The sequence below is a fragment of the Typopeltis vanoorti genome, chromosome 24 (assembly GCF_054136105.1).
Source record: "Typopeltis vanoorti isolate ZY-2024b chromosome 24, IOZ_Tvanoo_1.0, whole genome shotgun sequence".
Lineage (NCBI taxonomy): Eukaryota > Metazoa > Arthropoda > Arachnida > Uropygi > Thelyphonidae > Typopeltis > Typopeltis vanoorti.
Window position 1 is genome coordinate 43,253,092 of NC_143572.1, and position 20,719 is coordinate 43,273,810.

A 20,719-nucleotide genomic window follows, 5' to 3' on the forward strand; every position below is an offset into this window, starting at 1 on the left:
TCAATCACCCTAATCTGAACAATAATGATGGTCTAAAAATCCCAAGCATATGGAAGGCACGTATTCTACCCACGGAACCTTTCTCCCTAAGAGTTAACTATAAATAGAACTGTACATAATCCAGAATCTTAAATTTAATATAACAATTGTCATGTTAAAATAGGACATCATTGTTACTGTAAGAAAACTATCTATATGAAAGAATGTTTCTCTTATGTTATCTTAAATAGAATTTAGCATTGTAGTTTCTAAATAATTAATTAATTTTATCTGTATTTTATATCATCATCATCATGCATATCAAGGATTTAGGCCCAGCATGGCCTGTTCCAGCCTTAGAAGTCATCGTTGAAGAGGACATCCTGGTTTTCTTTTTCCTAATGGCTTGTATTTTATTAAGGCTTGTTTTGGTAATCTTTCTATTTTCATTCTTTGAACGTGTTCCATCCATTTATGTTTGTATTTTTTAATTTTTTTCTATTACTGATTCTTGGTTTAATTCTTTCATAATTTCTTCATTTCTTTTGTGATCAAGTAGAGTATACTTTGCAGTTTTTCTCATAAACTTCATTTCTGCTGTTATTAATCTTTGTTTGTCTTTTTTGTTTTATTGTCCAGATTTCACTGCCATACAATAAGACTGATAGGGCTAATGTATTGTATACTTTTAGTCTGGTTTGTTTTTGAACTAGGTTTGGTTTAAATATAGAGTTAATTACACCTGTTATTTTAATATTTTGCAATTTTTATATTTATATCGTTTTCATTTTCATATGTGATCATACATCCTAGGTAGTTAAATGAATTAAACTGTTCTAAGATCTTGTTATCTATTACTATCTTAGTTCTTGCTGGATCTTGTCCTTAAAAGGCCATAGTTTTTGATTTTTCTGTTGATATTATCATACCATAATCTGTGGCGATAGTATTTAGATCTAAAATAGCTTTATGTAAGTTATCTTCAGAATTTGTAATTATTATTTGGTCGTCAGCAAAAAAGAAGTGTTTAAGTTCATAGTAGGAGAAAGTTTAATACCTTGATGGAAATTTTTATTCCATTTTATTATTATTTCATTTAGGTCATCATCATCATCATCATCAAATTCCTGCCATGTACCCTCAAGGTGTGTACAGGATATGACAGTACTACATGAAAAAATTACATCATTACTAACTTCCTATCTACAATTTTCCTCCAAATTAGTCTGTTACTTGTCAAGACTACAACATTATCAGATCTTATATTTCTATCGTCTAAGGCACTTTGTACCGTATCAATCCACCTATATCTTGGTCTTCCTCTGGGTCGTTTTCCTGCCAACCTGGCAGAGAACACTTGTTTTGCTAATCTTTCCTCTCCCATTCTATTTAAGTGACCATACCACCTGAGATTAGCTCTGCTAACGCATTCCTGGATGCTGACAATGTCAAGTTCTTTCCTAATATCCTCATTTTTAATATGATGTTGCCATTGATGCCATCTGTTCACGCCTATAATCTTTCTCAGGACTCTCATATCTGCGGTCTCTAGTCTTTGGTCAAGTGTTTTACTTCTGACCCAGCTCTCAGATCCATAAGTTAAAATTGGTTTGAACACAGTCTTGTATACAGCTAATTTAGTGTTCCGACTAATTTCTCTCTTATTCCATATGAATTTATTCAATTGACTTCCCACCATACCAGCTTTGCTGATTCTGTTGTCTATTTCTATATTTAATTTACCATCTTCAGTAAAAATTGTGCCTAAGTAGCTGAAATGTTTTACTTGTTCCACAGGTTCTCCATTCACAACACAGTTGACATTTTCAATGATTCTGCCTATTTTCATTGTCTTTGTCTTTTTATTGCTGACCTTCATACCATATCTATTACAACGGCAATTGAATTTAGTCAGAGAATCTTGCAGACTTGTAGCGGATTTATTTAGAAGTATAACATCATCCGCATAAAGCAAAGAGCTGACATTAACATCTCCAATTTTGATATCAGGTTTAATACTACTTTCCTTCATAATGTGATCCATATAGATAATGAATAACAGAGGGGATAATGTACATCCTTGTCTCACACCAGATTTAACATTAAACCATCTTCCTGTACTTCCTTCAATTCTAACTGCTGACTTACAACTCAAATAAAGACTAAGTATTGCTTGATATAATGCCCCATTGACACCATATAACTTCAGCGTATTGAATAGCTTCTCTCTTGGCACCTTGTCATATGCCTTTTCCAAATCAACAAAACTTAAATACAGATCTTTGTTATATTCCCATGCTTTCTCCACTATTTGTCGTAAAGTGAAGATCTGATCCTGACAGCCTCTATTTGGCCTGATTCCAGCTTGTTCTTCACCAAGCTTTTCTTCCACAATTCTTCTCAACCGTTTCTCAAGTATACTTGCATAGATCTTGCCAGGAACACTCAGTAGGGAAATACCTCTGTAATTCTCACATGCAGTTTTATTTCCCTTTTTATATATGGGTACTATGAGATCTCTACTCCAATCATCAGGAATTCGTCCCTCTGTCCAGGCTTTCTGAACTATGCAGTGTAGCCACTGGAAGACTCTTATACCACCATACTTCAGCATTTCTGGTTGAATATCATCTACTCCTGCTGCCTTTCCACATTTCAGGCCTTTGATGGCTTTTTTCTACTTCAAGTATGGATATGTATTCCTGACTACATGCCTGTTGAGTGTTTGTTACTGTGCTATCACTGCTTGTTTCATTTAGCAGTTTTTCAAAGTAATTACTCCATACTTCGAGGATATCTTTTTCTCCAGTTTTTATGTCACTTTATCATCTCTAATTCCTTTTACAGCACTCTTTCCTCCATTCTTAAGCTTCTTCAACAATCTCCAGAATATCTTACCACCTTCTTGATATTTATTTTCTATGTTCTTGCCAAAGTTCTCCCATGACTTTTGTTTAGCTAGTTTTACACAGTATTTAGCTTTCTTACATTTGTCTCTCTCTAAGAATCTGTATTCTCTAAGAGCACAAGATGACTTATTTGCCAGGAACTTTTGAAATGCTTTCTTCTTTTCCTTCACTGCCTCTTTAACTTATCGAGAACTACGAATCTATGAGTTTCATATATACCGAAAAACTATCGGCAAATCCAAGTGTAAATGACCACTTGGTAGTACAACACCAAGGCAACTCGACGCAAAGGTGAAGGAAGCTCCCTCACTATCCTTGATATTTTTTCATAATTTAAAAACACAGCCCCTAGGGGATGTAATTTTTACATTATTTTCTAAATATTTTTACATTATGAGAAAATATCAAGGATAGTGAGGGAGCTTCCTCCACCTTTGCTTCGAGTTGCCTTGGTGTTGTACTACCAAGTGGTCATTTACACTTGGATTCGCCGATAGTTTTTCGGTATATATGAAACTCATAGATTCGTAGTTCTCGATCTTAGAGTTTTGCTTACTGGCAGTTGAACAACAAGGGATTCATATCCCCTTAATTATTATTAAGCATGCCAGAAAAATAGCTGTTTGGCTTTCAATTTATGTTATAATATACAAACACACCTTTATGGCATTCATATAGTAAAGGTATGTAAGTTCTTTTCACTTAAACCTTGTTATCTTCCAGGTCTACCTACTCACTGATGAGACCTCAAAAAAGGTTGAAACTGGTCTGGGTAGTGACCTCTCCTCATAATGTAATTACAGTATTACATCCCCTAAGGGCTGTGCTTTTACATTATGAGAAAGTTTCAAGGATAGTGAGGGATCTTGCTCCACCTTTGCTTCGAGTTGCCTTGGTGTTGTACTACCAAGTGGTCATTTACACTTGGATTCGCTGATAGTTTTTCGGTATATATATATATATATATATATATATATATATATATGAAACTCATAGATTCGTAGTTCTCGATCTTAGAGTTTTGCTTACTGGCAGTTGAACAACAAGGGATTTGTATCCCCTTAATTATTATTATTAAGGATGCCAGAAAAATAGCTGTTTAGATCTTTATGTTATATTCCCATGATTTCTTGACTATTTGTCGTAAAGTGAAGATCTGATCCTAACAGCCTGTATTTGGCCTGAATCCAGCTTGTTCTTCACCAAGCTTTTCTTCCACAATTCTTCTCAACCATTTCTCAAGTATACCTGCATAAATCTTGCCAGGAACACTCAGTAGGGAAATACCTCTGTAATTCTCACATTTAGTTTTATTTCCCTTTTTACATATGGGTACTATGAGAGCTCTACTCCAATCATCGGGAATTCGTCCCTCTGTCCAGGCTTTCTGAACTATGCAGTGCAGCCACTGTAAGACTTTTATACCACCATACTTCATCATTTCTGGTTGAATATCATCTACTCCTGCTGCCTTTCCACATTTCAGGCCTTTGATGGCTTTTTTTCTACTTCAAATATGGATATGTATTCCTGACTACATGCCTGTTGAGTGTTTGTTACTGTGCTATCACTGCTTGTTTCATTTAACAGTTTTTCGAAGTAATTACTCCATACTTCGAGGATATCTTTTTCTCCAGTTTTTATGTCACTTTATCATCTCATTTGCTTAGCGTCGGTGCCTAAGTGCACATATTATTGGCTTGTGATCCCTGAAGATGGCAATGTACCATTGCCAAAATATAGGAAGATATTAATTAAATTTTTTAATTAATATTCTAGTATACGTTGTCATTTCCTGAAAAAATAAAAGCTATATATAAGCTTATCCACAAGAAAAACTGTGCATCATTTGATTCATAGAAGCATCAAGTTGCTAAAACGATTGTATGAGTGAATGCTTATGAGCAGAACATTGTAAAGTGAAGCATTGTAAGGCAGGATGTTACTGTATTAGAAACACACACACACAAGATTCATAATTTATTAATGCAAATATTTCAGCCTGAATCTAACAGGCCATCATCAGTGTACAAGTAAATTCATAAAGTGGAGCACGAACAATACACATATCTGAAAGGGAATGTTATTCCCTTTCACAGATATGAACCATGAATGATGTGCTAGAGTAAAACCATACAACAGATGGCAAATAAATAAAATTTTAAAATAAATACAATAAAATAGCAGGATTAAAAAAGGAGAGGTGTAGTACTGCTTGCCATTTATCACGTTGACTCTCCCAAATATTTGTTATAAATAAACAGGTATTCCAATTTAAGTTTTGGCAATGTAATGCTTTTACTACGCACTCTTTGAATAGCTGCTCAAACATAAATTGATACCTACAGGTGTGTCTTGGGCTAGGCTAAAAGTGTGTTCTCAGCTGCACCATTTTGTTTGTAATAATGGCTTTCCCCCCAACACACACACACACACACTCCGTGCTCTGCCAGGACAGATTTTTCAAGGTTATTGTGGGTGATATCACCCATCATCTACAATGCATGGCATAGCATGGAGTGGACACTGATCATAATAATGGTCCAATACACACCAGTTATATCTGGTGTCATTTTAAGTTTGAATGATTGTTCAAAGAGTACAGAAGAACTTTTGTATTACCCAAACTTGAATTAAAATGACTGTCTATCCATAGCAAAAATTTGGGAGAGTCTCCTCTTGATAAATAGCAAAAAGTAATTCCCCCCCCTTTTTTTTTACTCCTGTTATTTTATTATTTATTTACACCTGTTGTATGATATCACTATAGCATGCAGGTCATATCTTTGAAAGGGAATAACGATATATTGTTCATGCTCCACCTTGTGAATTTGCTTGAGGACTGACTGGTGATGGTCTGTTAGATTCAAGCCAAAATATCTGCATTACTAAATTATTAATTCTTGTCTCTACATGTTTTTAATAATCTTTTACTGTCACAAGTTCCATTAAAAAGTCAGGTAAAGTAGTTGCCTGGAATAAATTGCAAAATCATTTGAACAATGCAACCTCTAGCACATTGTGGCATTTCAGTTTTTTCTTCCTCTTTTACAGTGCCCTCCATTTTGGATTATTAAATTTGTGCAGAAATTATCAAGAGATAATTTCTTAAAGAACATAAGAAACAACTATATTCCACACTGAGTCAAAAATTACTGAAAAGTATGATTCATACAGGCATCTGAAAAGAAAGGTACCTCTGCAATTCCCCTCCCCTCCTTAATTTTAGTCTAATTAATTAGACTAAAATTTTTTCAAGAGACTTTTAGCAGCAGGCAACAACCTAATTCCACACTTTGTTGAAGTTCAATAAACAGACCTGTGGTTGCATTATGATTGGAAAATGGAACCGCAAAAGTTGCAATTGTTGATCTCGGGCAAGGGGACCTGAAAATTGTACTGCTATTTGAACAGGAGACAAATTTTCTATATTTGATCCTTTCAAAATCAGATTTGGATTTGCTGATGAATTTTTTTACTGCTGATTTTTACAGATCAAAACTTCAGTTTTGCAGAGTGCAAAGCTAGAGTTTTTGTCTTCAGCATGTGATGTGCTGAATTTTTTTCTTGAACTGCCTTGGTTTATTATCAAGTATTTTGTTGGGTGGATGGATAATTTATGATAGGTCATTACCAAAGCAAATACCTTGGCTCTCTTCTAGCTTAATCAGTTGAATTAGAGAAGGAAAGCCAGTTTGAGTTGGGAACAATGAAGCCTCCAAGGGAGATGACAGAAAATCAAGCCTCAGATGTAAATAATCACAGAAGTCAAAGTAATCAGAATTTGAAGAGTAAATTCATCATCATCAATTTGATGACATGTACCCTCAAGGGGCATTCAAGCTATTATGATAGCATAACATGATTAAATTACATTATCTTTAATTTCCTATTAACAATTTTCCTCCAAATTAGTCTATTGCTTGTTAGCAAATATTTTCATATCTAACATTTCATTCTTTTAAGGCTTCTGACTAAATCAATCCACCTAGATCTTGGTCATCCTCTGGATCTCTTTCCTGCCATCTTGGCATCAAACATCTACTTCACTAACTTTTTCTCTCCCATTCTGTTTAAATGGCCAATACTACCTTAGATTAGCTCTGCTAACTCATTCTTGAATGCTAACAATATCAAGCTCCTTTCTAATATCTTCATTTCTAAAATGAGTCTGCAATCTGTTCACTCTTCTAATTTTTCTCAGAACTCTCATGCTAGTCTTTAGGAGTGCTTTATTTCTAACCCAACTTTCAGATCCATAACTTAAAAGGGTTTGAACCCTGTCTTCTTTACTGCTGGTTTTGTGTTTTGGCTGATTTCTCTTGTTGCATATAGATTTAATCAACTGGCTCCCCACCATACCAGCTTCGGCTATTTCCAAATTTAATTTCCCATCTTCACTAAAAACTGTGCCTAAATAGCTAAAATATTTTACTTGTTCTGTAGGTTCTCTATTGAGAATACAAAAAATTGTATTCTCAGTAGAGAAATATGTTTGATGTCTTGGATTCAAACTTAGATCTTTGTTTTATGCTTAGAATTAATGCTACATTTCTTTCATAATGTGATTCACATAGATGATGAATAAAAGTGGAGATAATGTGCATCCTTGTCTCACCCCTGATTTTACATCAAACCATCTTCCTGCTGACTTACAACTTAAATATAGAGTAAGCATTGCTTTGATGCTTGCTATAATGTTCTATTTACCCCATATAATTGTAGTGTTTTGAAAAGCTTTTCTCTAGGCACCTTGATGTATATACCTTTTCCATATCTATAAAACTTTAAATGCAGATCCTTGTCATATTCCCATGATTTCTCAACTGTTATAAAGTGAAAATCTAACTTGACAACCTCTGTTTGGCCTGAACCCAGCTTGTTCTTCTCCAAGTTTTTCATCCACAATTGTTCTCAGCTTCTTTTCAGGAATGCTTGCATAAATCTTACCTGGAGCACTTAGTAGAGAAATTCCTCAGTAATTCTCACATTTACCTTTATTCCCTTTTTTATAGATGGGAAGTATGAGAGCTCTGTTCCAATCATCATCTGGAGTTTAACCTTCTGACCAGGCCCTCTGAATTATGCATGGTAGCCACTACAAAGCTCAACAAAGTTGGATTCTGCAAAGTTTGTGAATTCAACAAAGCGTGGAAAATAAATTTTGACCTAGAGCAGGTATCATAAAGAGGAGATTCTAGGTTTTGAGTTCTCAGATGTAATGTCACATCTGAAGCATGCACAGTATGCCGTCCTTTTTTATGGAAGGAAAAAATATGAGAATTAGTTGTGAAGTTGAAGTGGACAGTAGTTGAGGCTCTTTGAGAAGTAACAGATTTAGAAAAAAGTGATGGTTTGCATCAGATTTGTTTGTGTGAGGGATCGCAAACGTAGCTGAATTGTATGTGATATGTTTTTTGTGTAGATTTTTTTTTTGGTTGTTATTTTCGGTTTTCCTAATTTCTTTTATTAATTATTGTGAGATTTTTTTTCTAATCAGCAGTATTACTATATTTTTTTCAAGGGAGTTTTGCATGTTGGTATGTCAGACTTATGTACTCACAAATGTCTCCTACATATGGGAGAGTAGCCAGTTTGTCTGTACATGGCCTTGCCCTCCTCTTTAGACTCTCCCTCCAGATACCTGAAAGTAAGTGGCAGAAGGATTATTTGCTAGATGGTCAGGAAGCCTCCTGATATGTGTCACCATCAGGTTTGGTATGAAAAATAACATAATTTTTTCATATTAACTTTTATAAGTAAACAATAGTTTGGATGGATATTATGATACTACTTTTAACTAAAATTGAAAGGAGTATTACTGAAACTATCTTTGTTCAAGATTTGGTGGTGGAGATGAAACCCAAATAAGTTGGAAATGGACATTCATATAAAGCTGTTGACATAAATCACCAATAAGAATTACACATAACACAAATGTTTAAACTGTATAGTTCAACTTTTCATTGAAGTTTTTTCATGCCTCCATTTAACTCCAGAATTTTTCTATACAAGGTTAACAAGATGTCTTTAGAAGATCAAGCAGATGATGGTGATCCAGTGAAGTTTGGGCTGAAATCCAAAGATCCCTTACAACAAGGACTGAAATTTACCATTCAATGTCCAACTCAGGAAGAGAGGGATGATTGGGTAGCCAGTATTCGTGCCATTTTAGAAACTCAGCTTGACTTTCTAAGAGGTAACCTTAGATCTCAATGCACTTATACTTCATGATGAAATATATTCATGGATGCACCATTTGTATTTTTATTATGATTTTTATATCAACTTCACATATGTGGTTGCAAAATCCGTAGCACATCAGTGATGTGTTGAGCAACTGGTTAAGAAATAACTAGTTATGTTTCTTTGAATGTAGACGGGATGAAAGAAGGATGAAAAGTAGCTTCAGTTATGCTTGAAGCTGGACAGTAACCTGGCAATTGCCTGTGTGTGTTTTACAGGCTTCTGGAAAGTAGTGGCAACTAGTTCATCAGAGGCATAAGATGGAAACAGAATGTCTGTAGGAAAGTGATTCAATGAAGCAAGTCACTGAGAAAAAGAACATTAGTTAATCAGATTACATTCTTCTGGATAGCTTCAAGCATTTTTAGGAAGGGTTTTGGTGCACCACTCCCAAATATAAAGACAGTAGTCTAAGGATTTGGGATTTACATAGTGTTAGAAGTGTATAGGTGAGAAATAATATCTTAAAGGAGGTACAAAAATAGTTTTTTTTGAAGTAGAATAGGCTATGAATGTGATGTACTTAGTCAGGAAGGGCTAGAAGTGTAAGTCAGTCCAAGAAGAGAGATTGATCTTGATATTATCAGAAGTGATAGGAGGCGAAATATTTTTTGTGGGAAATAAACTATGACTGTTTTGGTAGCACTAAAGTTGATAAGGTTGTCCTCATCCCCACTGAAATATGACAAGGAGATTGATGTTTAAGGCAGTAGCTATGGAGGACTTTATTTGTCAAAAAAAAAAAAAAAAAAAGGAATGAAGATAACTGTTATTATCAAAATTATGGATAGAATTTGAGGTTGGTGAAAGAAGATTATTTGTATGGGGAAAGTATAGAGTACTCCAGCATTGGCAGAGACAAATCATAGTGGATCACTTCCTAAGTAAATGAGTAGAGAGGAAATAGGCAATTCAGTTGCAAAAATAAATTGTAACTATAAAATGATAGTTTTATTAATAGACCTTTGTACCAGAGCCTGGAAGTGTCAACTGTGACCATATGATATGTAGAGATATAGATTATCTTCAAAAATAACATTAACTTTTGTAATGTTACTGTTCATAACACTGTATCATTATTGACTCTTTGTCTTGGATATCATTTCTATTATTAAAAAAAAAAAGAAAAAAGAATTAAAAAAATATTAAAATTCATGAAACTATTCAGAAGTTTTAAGCAGCTTGTCCACTTTACTACTGAGAACTGGCTGCATGTTCTGTTTTGTAGCTGGTGCAGGACTTATCAGTACTCCTATTATCCATAAATAAAAAAATTAAAAAAAAAAATTATTCACTATACAGTAGTTTCACTACTGAAACTACTGAAACTTTGAAGGTATAGGATGGTTGTTTGAAAAGTTTGATAAATTTCCAATAGATGTCGACACAATTCATTCATTCATTCATACCAGTTTCGGCACGTATCATCTTTTTCATGATCCCTGGCAAACTTGTAGCCGTGTGCAATGCATAGTTCTCGTTTAGCAAACATTTAAAATGACTATGTTCACATTTTTTATAAAAATGGAGAAAAATGAGTTTCGTGCAGTGATAAAAACACTTTTTTTTGAAGAAGTGGACAGCCATGCAGATCAAAGCTGAGTTAGATGCGGTTCATGGAAACTCTGCACAGCATTAAAGACTATTTATTTTTGGATAAATGAGTTTAAACATGGTCATAAGTCCATCGAAGACAGAAGCGTGTTCTGGACGCCCAACTGAGGTCACTATGAAGGAAATGATTGACAAAATCCATTGTATTGTTATGGAAGAACACCAAAGTGAAAGTGCTTGAGAGTGCTGAGATTTTAGGCATCTCAACTGAGCAGGTGTATAATATCCTGCACGAAAAATTGCACATGAAAAAGCTGTGTGCATGATGGGGTGCCACAATTATTGACTCTCAATCAAAATCACATGCGAAAAGACATTTCAAACGCAGTGTTTGGCGATGTTTAATCACAATTCACAGGATTTTTTGTGTCGATTCATGACTGTAGACGAAACTTGGATTGACCACTACACACCTGAGTCCAAGCAGCAGTCAGAACAGTGAACAATGCCTGGTGAAAGAGCACTGAAAAAAAGCGAAGACTGTTTTGTCAGCTGGGAAGGTGATGGCCACTGTTTTTTTGGGATTCCCAAGGAATTATCATGATAGACTATTTGGAAAAGGATAAGACAATAACAGGAGTCTATTATGCGTGTTTGTTGGGAAAATTGAAGGGAAAACCGCCAAGATTGGCACACAAAAAAGTGCTCTTTCATCAAGACACCATCCTACACATCGGCCATCACAATGGCAAAATTGTATGAATTGAGGTTCAAATTGGTTCCACATCCACCATATTCTCCGGACTTGGCCCCGTGTCACTATTTCTTATTCCCAAACTTAAAAATTTAGCTTGGTGAGAAAAAAATTTTCTTCAAATGAGGATGTCATCAAGGCTGTCAATGACTATTTTGCACAATTTGACAAATCCTACTTTTTAGATGAGATGAAAAAATGCAAAACTCACTGGACCATGTGTAGGACCTCGATGGAGACTATGTTGAGAAATAAGGCGATTTTTTTCAAAAAAAAAGTGTTTAACTTATTTTTTTACTAAACTTTTCAAACAATCCTCATATATGTGGACTATAAGGTGATTATGAGAAGCTCCATAGTCAACTAGCATCAATACATTGGGTTGATGAGTTGTGCAAAAAAAGATGTTGACAGTGCATGGGAAATTATATGGCAGTGATGCAGATGGAAGAACAGTAAAATCAAGCAAGCAATGTGGCAAAAGAAGTTATGGAGGAGGTGCAAGATAGTTAGTAGTGAACAAATGCATTAAGAATATAACTGCAGGGTAGAAAAGTGACAAGCATGATGAAAAAAAGTAGAATATGAGATGTCTTCATTCCTTTAAATCAATATAGGTAATAGAATTTTATAATATTCAAATGAAATCTGAATATAGGTTGGCTCTCACTACAACAATTGTAGAGACATTTGTTATAGTGGATAGTTTGTTATAATGAATTCTTTTAGCATAGCATTGTACCTATTGGCCTTTTTTGCAGGACTTTTAAGTAATTTGTTATAGGAATGTTTGCTATAGTGAGACTTGAATGCATCGTAATTTTTTTTTTTTTTTTTTTCAAATTTTTTTAAAGATATTGAGAGGTAAAGAAGCATGGTGAAGCTAACACAGTTTTGAACAGTAGCAACAGTGCCCTTTGGATGGAAAGACCAAGATTCAGATCCTTTTATATACATATAGCACACCCACACCTGAGAGGCTACATGGCCTATAGCTAATATGTGTGGAAAGCAATCCTTAGCCCATCCATGGTACAAAATAAAAGCCTTTCACGGGTAACAACCACATAAAAAGAGCAAAGTAATCAGTTGATATTCCTCTTAAAAAGCTGGAGATTGTAATCTTGAGGGAATACTTTGTGGGGAAAGGCTGTTCAATATATATATGTTGAACATCCTTTGATGAGTTTCTCATCTTACCTTTGACAATGCTCACTTAAGTTCAAAACAGATCTCTCTCTTCTCAAACTGACTTAACTTATTTATTTTTGTTATTTTGTATATGTGTGTGTGTGTGAGAGAGGAAAAAAATAACTGCAAAATCTGAAGAGATAACACTAACCAACACCCTGTACCATTACATGCAGTGCATGACCTGAGAGAAGACTGCCAATGCCTATCAAATGCCTTCTAAATGTTAAGTGCAACAGCATGGGCTTTTCCAAATCTTTCCATGGTATTTGTTCAGAGATAAGTGATGTGAGATCTGTTGTGGATCATAATTGGCAAAATTCATATTGGTGGTCACTGATTAGTTGACAGTTCTTCAGATGTTGAAGTTCACTGTTAATGACCTCCATTACTTTAGACAACACCACAGAATCTTAATGAAAATTATGCTGTAGATGTGTATATATACCTCATATCGTAAACATGCCCAAATTGCAAATTTTCATTGCAACTATTCTTGATGTTATTGGAATATCATACATTAACTCTTTTCTGATCTCAGCATTGTTTGTAATTTCTGCCCATACTGTTTTTAAACATTTTAGAAACTTGTTGAACTTTTTTCTTCCTTTTATTTGATAAGTCTGGAGTTTGTTGATGTTTGGAGTGTGTTTGAAGGAAAAAGGCAGTTGTATGCTAGAGATGGACTGCATCTTAACATGGAAGGACATAAGCGATTGAAGAAGTTATTGTTTTCTGAACAAGTTGAAGTTATTGGGCAGGGAAACTAATATTGAAAAGGTTGAGTGTAAGAGAGAGAAACTTTAGCACTGATTGTGTATTTATTGATCCTTATAGGCAGAATAAATTGCAGAAGAGAGGGGATAAAAATCGGCATAGGACTACGGTAGTTAGTGACTTATATATCAGTTCTAAAGCCGGTACAAGATCTAGAGGGAATCTGCAATTTTTGTATACCAATGCTAGAAGCATTCGAAATAAGAGAGAAGAATTGTTGGCATTAGTCAGTGAAATCTCACCAAAAGTTGTAGGCATTAGTGAAACTTGGCTGTCAGCAGAAGATGTAGTCACTGGAATTGAATGTGATGGGTACAGTATTTTCAGGGAGGATAGAGAAGATAGAACAGGAGGAGGAGTACTGTTGATGATAGCTGATGTGTTGCAGCCAAAGAAAGTAGTATATCATGATGAGAGACATGTGAATGAGAGTTCATTTGAGGCAGTCTGGTGCGAAATAGTGACCAACGCAACCAAATATACAGTTGGATGCTGCTATAGGCCAGGGAGTATGGGGGGGAGATATTGAATTCATGCATCAGCAAATTAGTGCAATGAGTGAAGGCTTAGTGATTATTATGGGGGATTTTAATTATGGTGATATCAATTGGAAGGAGGAAATATCACGTAGCAAAAAGGAAATGGAGTTCATACATCTTCTACGAGATAATTACTTGAAACAACACATAACTGAAGGGACACGTGGTGTGAGAGTGTTGGACCTGGTTATTGGTTCAGAGGTTATATGCATAAGTAAGGTGTCCTCGTTACCTCCAGTTGGTGAAAGCGATCATGTGGTATTGACTTAGGAGGTTGCAAAATCTGTGGATTTTTCTATTAAGAAGGGGTATGTATGGAACTACAGGTTAGGCAATTATAACAAGCTTCGGAGTGAGCTTGCAGCCATCCCATGGCAGAACATATTGCAAGGGAAAGATGTTAGCAGTGCTTGGAATAAAATCAGCGGGTATCTGAGGAAAGCAATATCAGATTGTGTCCCCATGGTCAGGAGGTCAAACAAGGCAGGCATTAGATGGATGAGCAGTAGTATCAAGCTTGAACTGCAAAAAAAGAAAATGTTATGGAGAATTTACAAGGAGAAAGGCAATCAGGACACCCATGAGCAGTACAAGGCTCAAGCTAGGAAGGTTACCAGCATAGTAAGAAAAGCTAAATCAGATTATGAGAAGACCTTAGCCAAAGAGATCAAGGGTAATCCCAAAGAATTCTTCCGCTATGTGGCAAGTAAGAGGAAGAATGACTTCGGAAGGATAACCTTAGTGGGTGCTGATGGTATTGAGGTGACAAAATCAGATGTAATAGTCGAGTTACTGAGTGATCACTTTTCAAAAGTCTTTCACCCAAGTGAGGATATCTCTATACCTGTAGCAATACCTAATGTGAGAATTGAAGCTAAAGAATCAGAGGTATTAAATATATTGCAAAACTTAAATGCAAACACTGCGATAGGCCTAGATGGAATATCAGCTCGGGTGTTGCGTGAATGTGCAAATGAATTGTCAACCCCTCTTACTTGGATATTTAATTTAAGTTTGAACTCTGGTATGATCCCTAGGGAGTGGAAGTTAGGCAAAATGGTTCCTTTGCATAAGGGTGGCTCTAAAACTGCGGTATTAAATTACAGACCAATCGCCATCTCAGGAGTGGTGGTGGTGAAGGTATTGGAAAAGTTGGTTAAAGACAAAAGTCAAGAATGGGTGGATCAGGATATGATACTCTATAGCGGCCAACATGGTTTTGTTAAAGATAGATCCTGCCTTAGCAATCTATTAACTACTCATAATAGAATAACATCTGAGTTGGACAAAGGAACTGGCTACACAGTGGTACTTCTGGATTTTGCTAAGGCTTTTGACAGGATACCCCATGGAACACTATTATGCAAATTGGAGCAGATGGGAATGGATACTAAATTGGTGATATGGATAGGAGAATGGCTCAGGGAGAGATACCATAAGGTGGTGTATGGAGGAGCCGAGTCCAGAATGAGGCAGGTGACCAGTGGTGTGCCTCAGGGCTCTGTGCTTGGGCCATTGTTGTTTAATTTGTATATAAATGATATAGGAAATGGTTTACAGGGAGATATTCAGTTGTTTGCTGATGATGCAAAGTTGTGTAGTGCAATAAAAAATCAAGCTGATGTTGAAAGTTTGCAGGAGGATTTAAATAAGCTGGTAAAATGGGCAAAAGAAAATGGATGTCAGTTCAATGTGGAAAAGTGTAAAGTCATGCATTTTGGGATTAAAAGATTACCAGCTGTGTACTACATCGATGGAAAGGTACTCCAAGAGATTGATGAGGCTAGGGACTTAGGGGTGTTGGTGGATAGGGAGATGAAGTTCAGAGGACACATTGCTAAGGTGTCCAAGATTGCACATAGGATTACTTGGTTGTTGAGGAACACACTGACATCCAGAGATAAAGAGGTTATTATTCCTCTTTATAAAGCATTGATACTTCCACATTTGGATTACTGTGCTCAGGTCTGGTCACCTGGATTCCTTGGAGATGAGGAGGCTGTGGAGAGAGTTCAGAGAAGAGTGACCAAGTTGGTGAGTGATATAAAAAATGCTCCCTACGTTGATAGATTGAGAGCTTGTGGATTGCAGAGATCGGTTGATAGGCGAAGAAGAGGGGATATGATAGAAACATTCAAATTACTAAAAGGTTTTTATAGGATTGATGCAGGGGAAATGTTTCAGCTGTGTGATAGTGATGGAAGAACAAGAGGTCATCTCTGGAAATTAAAGAAGAGTGTGGTTAACAAAGGTGTCAGAACAAGGTTTTTTGCCTGGAGGGTGGTGAATGAGTGGAATTCATTGCCTGACTTAGTTGTGAGCTCTTCGTCTGTAAATGAATTCAAGAAGAGATATGACAGATATTGTTTTGCTAGTTTGGGTCTCCCGCGATGAGTCTACTGACTCCATGGAGATACCCGTAATAATAATAATAAGTCTCTGTGCTATAAAGAACTGTATTGATGAATTGTACACTTTGATTATGAGCACTCTGGAGATGTGTATTTTCCCATATATTTTTAGCTTAGTCATATTTCTTCTGTGTTTAATAGTTTCTTCATAATTTAACTTGTCTGTGATTAATGTACTTCAGTAATTAACTTTAATGTAGCTGTAGAAGACTTTCTATTCTTTATTACTTTCAAAAATATTAAACAATGTTTTTATTGTTTAATATTTTTGAAATAATCTGTTAATAATCTGTATGATCTTTAATTCCTTTTGTGATGCAGTTTCCTCCATTTCTAACAGTTCTTTGTGACCTCTTTTTAAAAAATATCATGAAAGTAACACTTTGCTATGTTTGTGATATATTTTTGTAAAAAATCTTCCATGACTTTTCTTGGCTACTCTTATGCACAACTTAACTTTCCTATATTTTTATTCTGTTCTTTGAGAGCACATACATACCAACTATGAACTTATTTTTTTATGTCTTACAAACTTCCTATATTCACCACAAAAGTATTTTTTTTGAACATGACTTCACACCCTTTCCTGTCAAGAGTTCAACATGTTCTTTAGATTTTTCCAATCATTCTCTAAAGTTTGGTTCTTGTTTTTAAACTCATTTACTTTTCTTACCAGCAATATTTGTACATTTTAGTCTGCATTTCACATCTGAAAGGTTATTAGATTTTGCTTCTTTCAGTGGGATACTCATTTTAATCATTTTAATCCTGCTGAACACTAGATGCTTGTCATTTATTTCAAATTCCTGTTCTGTCTTATATCTTGAACCAATCTGAAAATATTACTGTTAACATTAGCATAATGGATGACTTTATACATTATATACATTATGTGCATTTTCTCAGTGTGAATTTAATGCATATTTTTATGTATGTGGGAACGTGTGTTAATAATGACTAATCTGAGAAGAAATGGTTTATCCAAATTTTCTCAAAACATTTTTGTGTTTTGGGATTTGTTTTCTATTCTTCTGGTTTGGATTCCAACAATAAGTAATTTTTTCCTTTTTCTTAATATCATCTGATCTATTTATTTATTTATGCCAGTTTCCCTTCTCTAGGACTCCATGAATTTTACTTCTTTTCTATTTGACCCTTCTATGGGTCTATAAAAGCACAAATAAGTTGTAATATCTTAATTTCGCATTTTGAAAGTTTACCACATTCCTTTACTTTTAAATGGGCTTTTAATCAGATAAGTTTATTTTCATGTTTAATTGTGAATACTACTGCTATTTCTTTCTTTGCCTGATCCCTAGTACTTGAATAAATCCTGTACTCATTTAGGATTTCACTTGTATATTCATAATTTCAGTAACACCAATTATGTTAACACTGTATTTTTATAATTCCGGTTGTTTCGATGCTATGTGTGTGTGTGGTTATTCAGCCTACTACATTAGTACTGTAGAGGGATAAAAAGTTGAGCAAGAGAAAAAAAAAATTGTTAACAATAGATTTGGAGTCCTGCACATCATACACTCTTTTATTTTCTAGGAAACTGTTTCTAAAGACAGCAAGATTTCTTCTCTAAGGTTAGAGTTGAACTGTGAAAGTCAAAAAAGCTGCTTCATGTGTTGTAACAGATTTACAGAAGATTCAAGGAATTTCCAATGACATTTTATCATTTTTTATCATGTTATTAGGATGATCATGGAAATATCTGTAGAAAATGCAAACAGATTTGTAGAAAAAAGAATGGAATAATTTGGGATGGGCTATTAATCTACATAAATTGCACTCATCTATACTGAGTCAATGGTTTTTAGGGAGATCTTAGATGCTTCTCCCCCAAATGTGATAGCAATATTCAAAGATTGGAAAAATCGGTGATACTATAGTTATTAGTTGTTTGGAAATAGTAATGCCTTAAGCCAAAAAGAAAATGTAATTTCTTTATGCTGAGCAAGTGATACTTACAATATGCTTAGGTCAAGAAAGATTTGAGTTTAGAGTTATCACAAGAAAACAGAAATATCATGTTAAGAGATTTGGATGTTGTCAAAAATAAGAAGAGTATTTTTAAATGAATAATAAGACAGATTTCAAGTTTTGCTAGCACGGACATTAAAGTTATTAGATTCCCATTGAGGAATGGTTTGAAAACTATAATTTTGAGCTGTGAAACTTATAAACCAAATTGTGTTTATTTGTATAGTACAAGGTTTGTCGAATGAGAGGTGCAGTGTGCTTTCATCAGCAAAACTGTAGATTGGATTTGCAGTATACTGGAGAATATCATTGATATATAGAAAGAAGAGTATATATGAAAATATGGAGCTGTATGGAATCCCAGCATTAGAATCTCATCACATGTGTATGTATAACCAGAGAGAAAGCTAGCAACTCGTTTGCAGAAGACAGACCATACGATGAAATCTCAATAGACCTTTATGCCAAAGGCCTATTTACTTTCCTTAAATTATGTATGAACAAAAGCAGCTGATAGTCAACCCTCATGTACAGTTCAGTTCTTTGAAATACCATCTACTCTTTGAAACAGTCTTTCCCCATATTGTTTTCTACAATTTTTTTCTTTAAAGTGCTTTTACCTTGCAGTGTCGAGTATTTCTATTCATTTAACTGCGACAGTATCTCGAAGATTAGGTAGTTAGCCCTATGCCTCCCAGTGTGTTCTATGTCTGTAGATGCATGTGTTCATGGGCCAGTTTGCCTGTTCTGGGGGACAAAAATACTTGAGTTTCTAGGTGAAAAAACACCCTACCTCCGTATAAAACCGGCTAACTCACCTTTGCTTGAAAAGACCAGATAAAGGTTCTTCATGTCACTGACAGGAATCAAGCCCAGGTCTTTCTGACAAAAGGGTTTTGTCTATACTTACTGAGCTACGGAGGCACACACACATACATACATATAGTGCAGAACAATTGTACCACAAAATCCCATAATACTGTGGTTTTAGATTGGCTCATTAAAGCCTTTGTGAATCCTCTGATTTTTATAGTTCTTCTATTGCATTAATAAAAGCTCAAAAACAGTTATTCATGGTATATTAGTTGTATATATAATTAATCATGTGTCTTTAGTATTTTAGTTACTTAATCCTCATTAATTATTCTATAATATAATGGACAATTAATGATTTTTATCAGTGCCTTTTCTAATTGGCAGTATATGTGCAGCTTTGCATTTCTTAACACAAACATTAACTTTCCTTAGTATTTATATTTTTTCCCTTCATGATGAAATACATCATAAAATTGCATTGAGGTCTTTTTGAGACCCCTCTTCAAAATAATGGATTTCATGTTGAATCAATTTTTGCCATCAACTTTAGTTGCAAGTTATTTTCAGTTTGTTCCAGATATTCTCTAAGTACCTCGATATTATTTATTAATTTTCATTTTATTTTATACTTATTCATTCAGCTTTGCAGTCTCCCATTGCCTATCAAAAGGAACTCACAAAAGACATGTAAGTAATATTTAAGTTAATGTTAAATATTTGAAATTACATTGATTTATGGAGAGGGAAGAAAGAACAGTAAAAAAGAATGTGAATAATGTGCATATTTAAAATAACTGCAACAACTTAACATCTCTCATCTCCTTTTGTATAAAAGAATGGAAAGTAGATAAAAATTCTGACATGAGAATAAAATATCAGTTTTTAAATATTCTGTTTAAAATTTAATTTTGCACAAAAAGTTAGATATAGTGAGCCTTAAATTAAAGCTAATACAGTAGATATCTTGATTTTTTTAGTTTTTGCTTAGAGGAGGTGAAGTTTGATTTATGCATAAGAATAATGGTCCATAAATAGTGAGGTTGGTTATTTTGGATTTATGGCTGAAGAAACTGAGGGCAACGTATTATGTCTATTAATTGCATGTGTTCTTATGGTCAGCTTGTCTGTTTTGTGGGATGAAAATCCTGCTAATTAACTCACCTTCAATTAAAGGTTTTCTTTGCATCCTAGAAGAGATTTGAACCCAGGTCTTTTTTTGATACTGAATGAGAATTGGTGGGGAATGAGGCGTAGTTTTTAATATATATATATATATTAAAAACTAGCTATATATAACTTTTTTTTGCATTAAAAAAAAAGAACAGTACCATAGGGTTTGTAGATTCAAAAATGTGGACTTATTATTGTAGAAAAGATTATTTTCATTTCATTAGATATTAGTATTATGTTATAATTTACAAGAAATTGTAGTCAGTAATGCATCTACCATATGCTGCATAGGAAATGTAGATATTAACAAAACATGTCTTCTACTGATAGAAATTAATAATTTAATTGACCATAATAATTGCTTCATTCCTGGCAGAAGGT

General features: G+C 34.6%; 1 protein-coding gene across 3 annotated transcripts in view; it reads left to right on the forward strand.

Annotated features, from left to right (window-relative positions):
- LOC150093135 (triple functional domain protein-like) overlaps window positions 1-20,719 on the forward strand; it is a 396,873-nt gene that overhangs the window by 345,122 nt on the left and 31,032 nt on the right. For 2 of the 3 annotated variants that reach the window (XM_090413319.1, XM_090413320.1), the window contains 2 exons: window positions 8,904-9,087; window positions 19,810-19,855. In XM_090413319.1, coding sequence (XP_090269445.1) covers window positions 8,904-9,087; window positions 19,810-19,855 — 230 coding nt within the window. The remainder of the gene's footprint in view (window positions 1-8,903; window positions 9,088-19,809; window positions 19,856-20,719) is intronic. The other variant, XM_090413321.1, reaches the window with a different exon arrangement.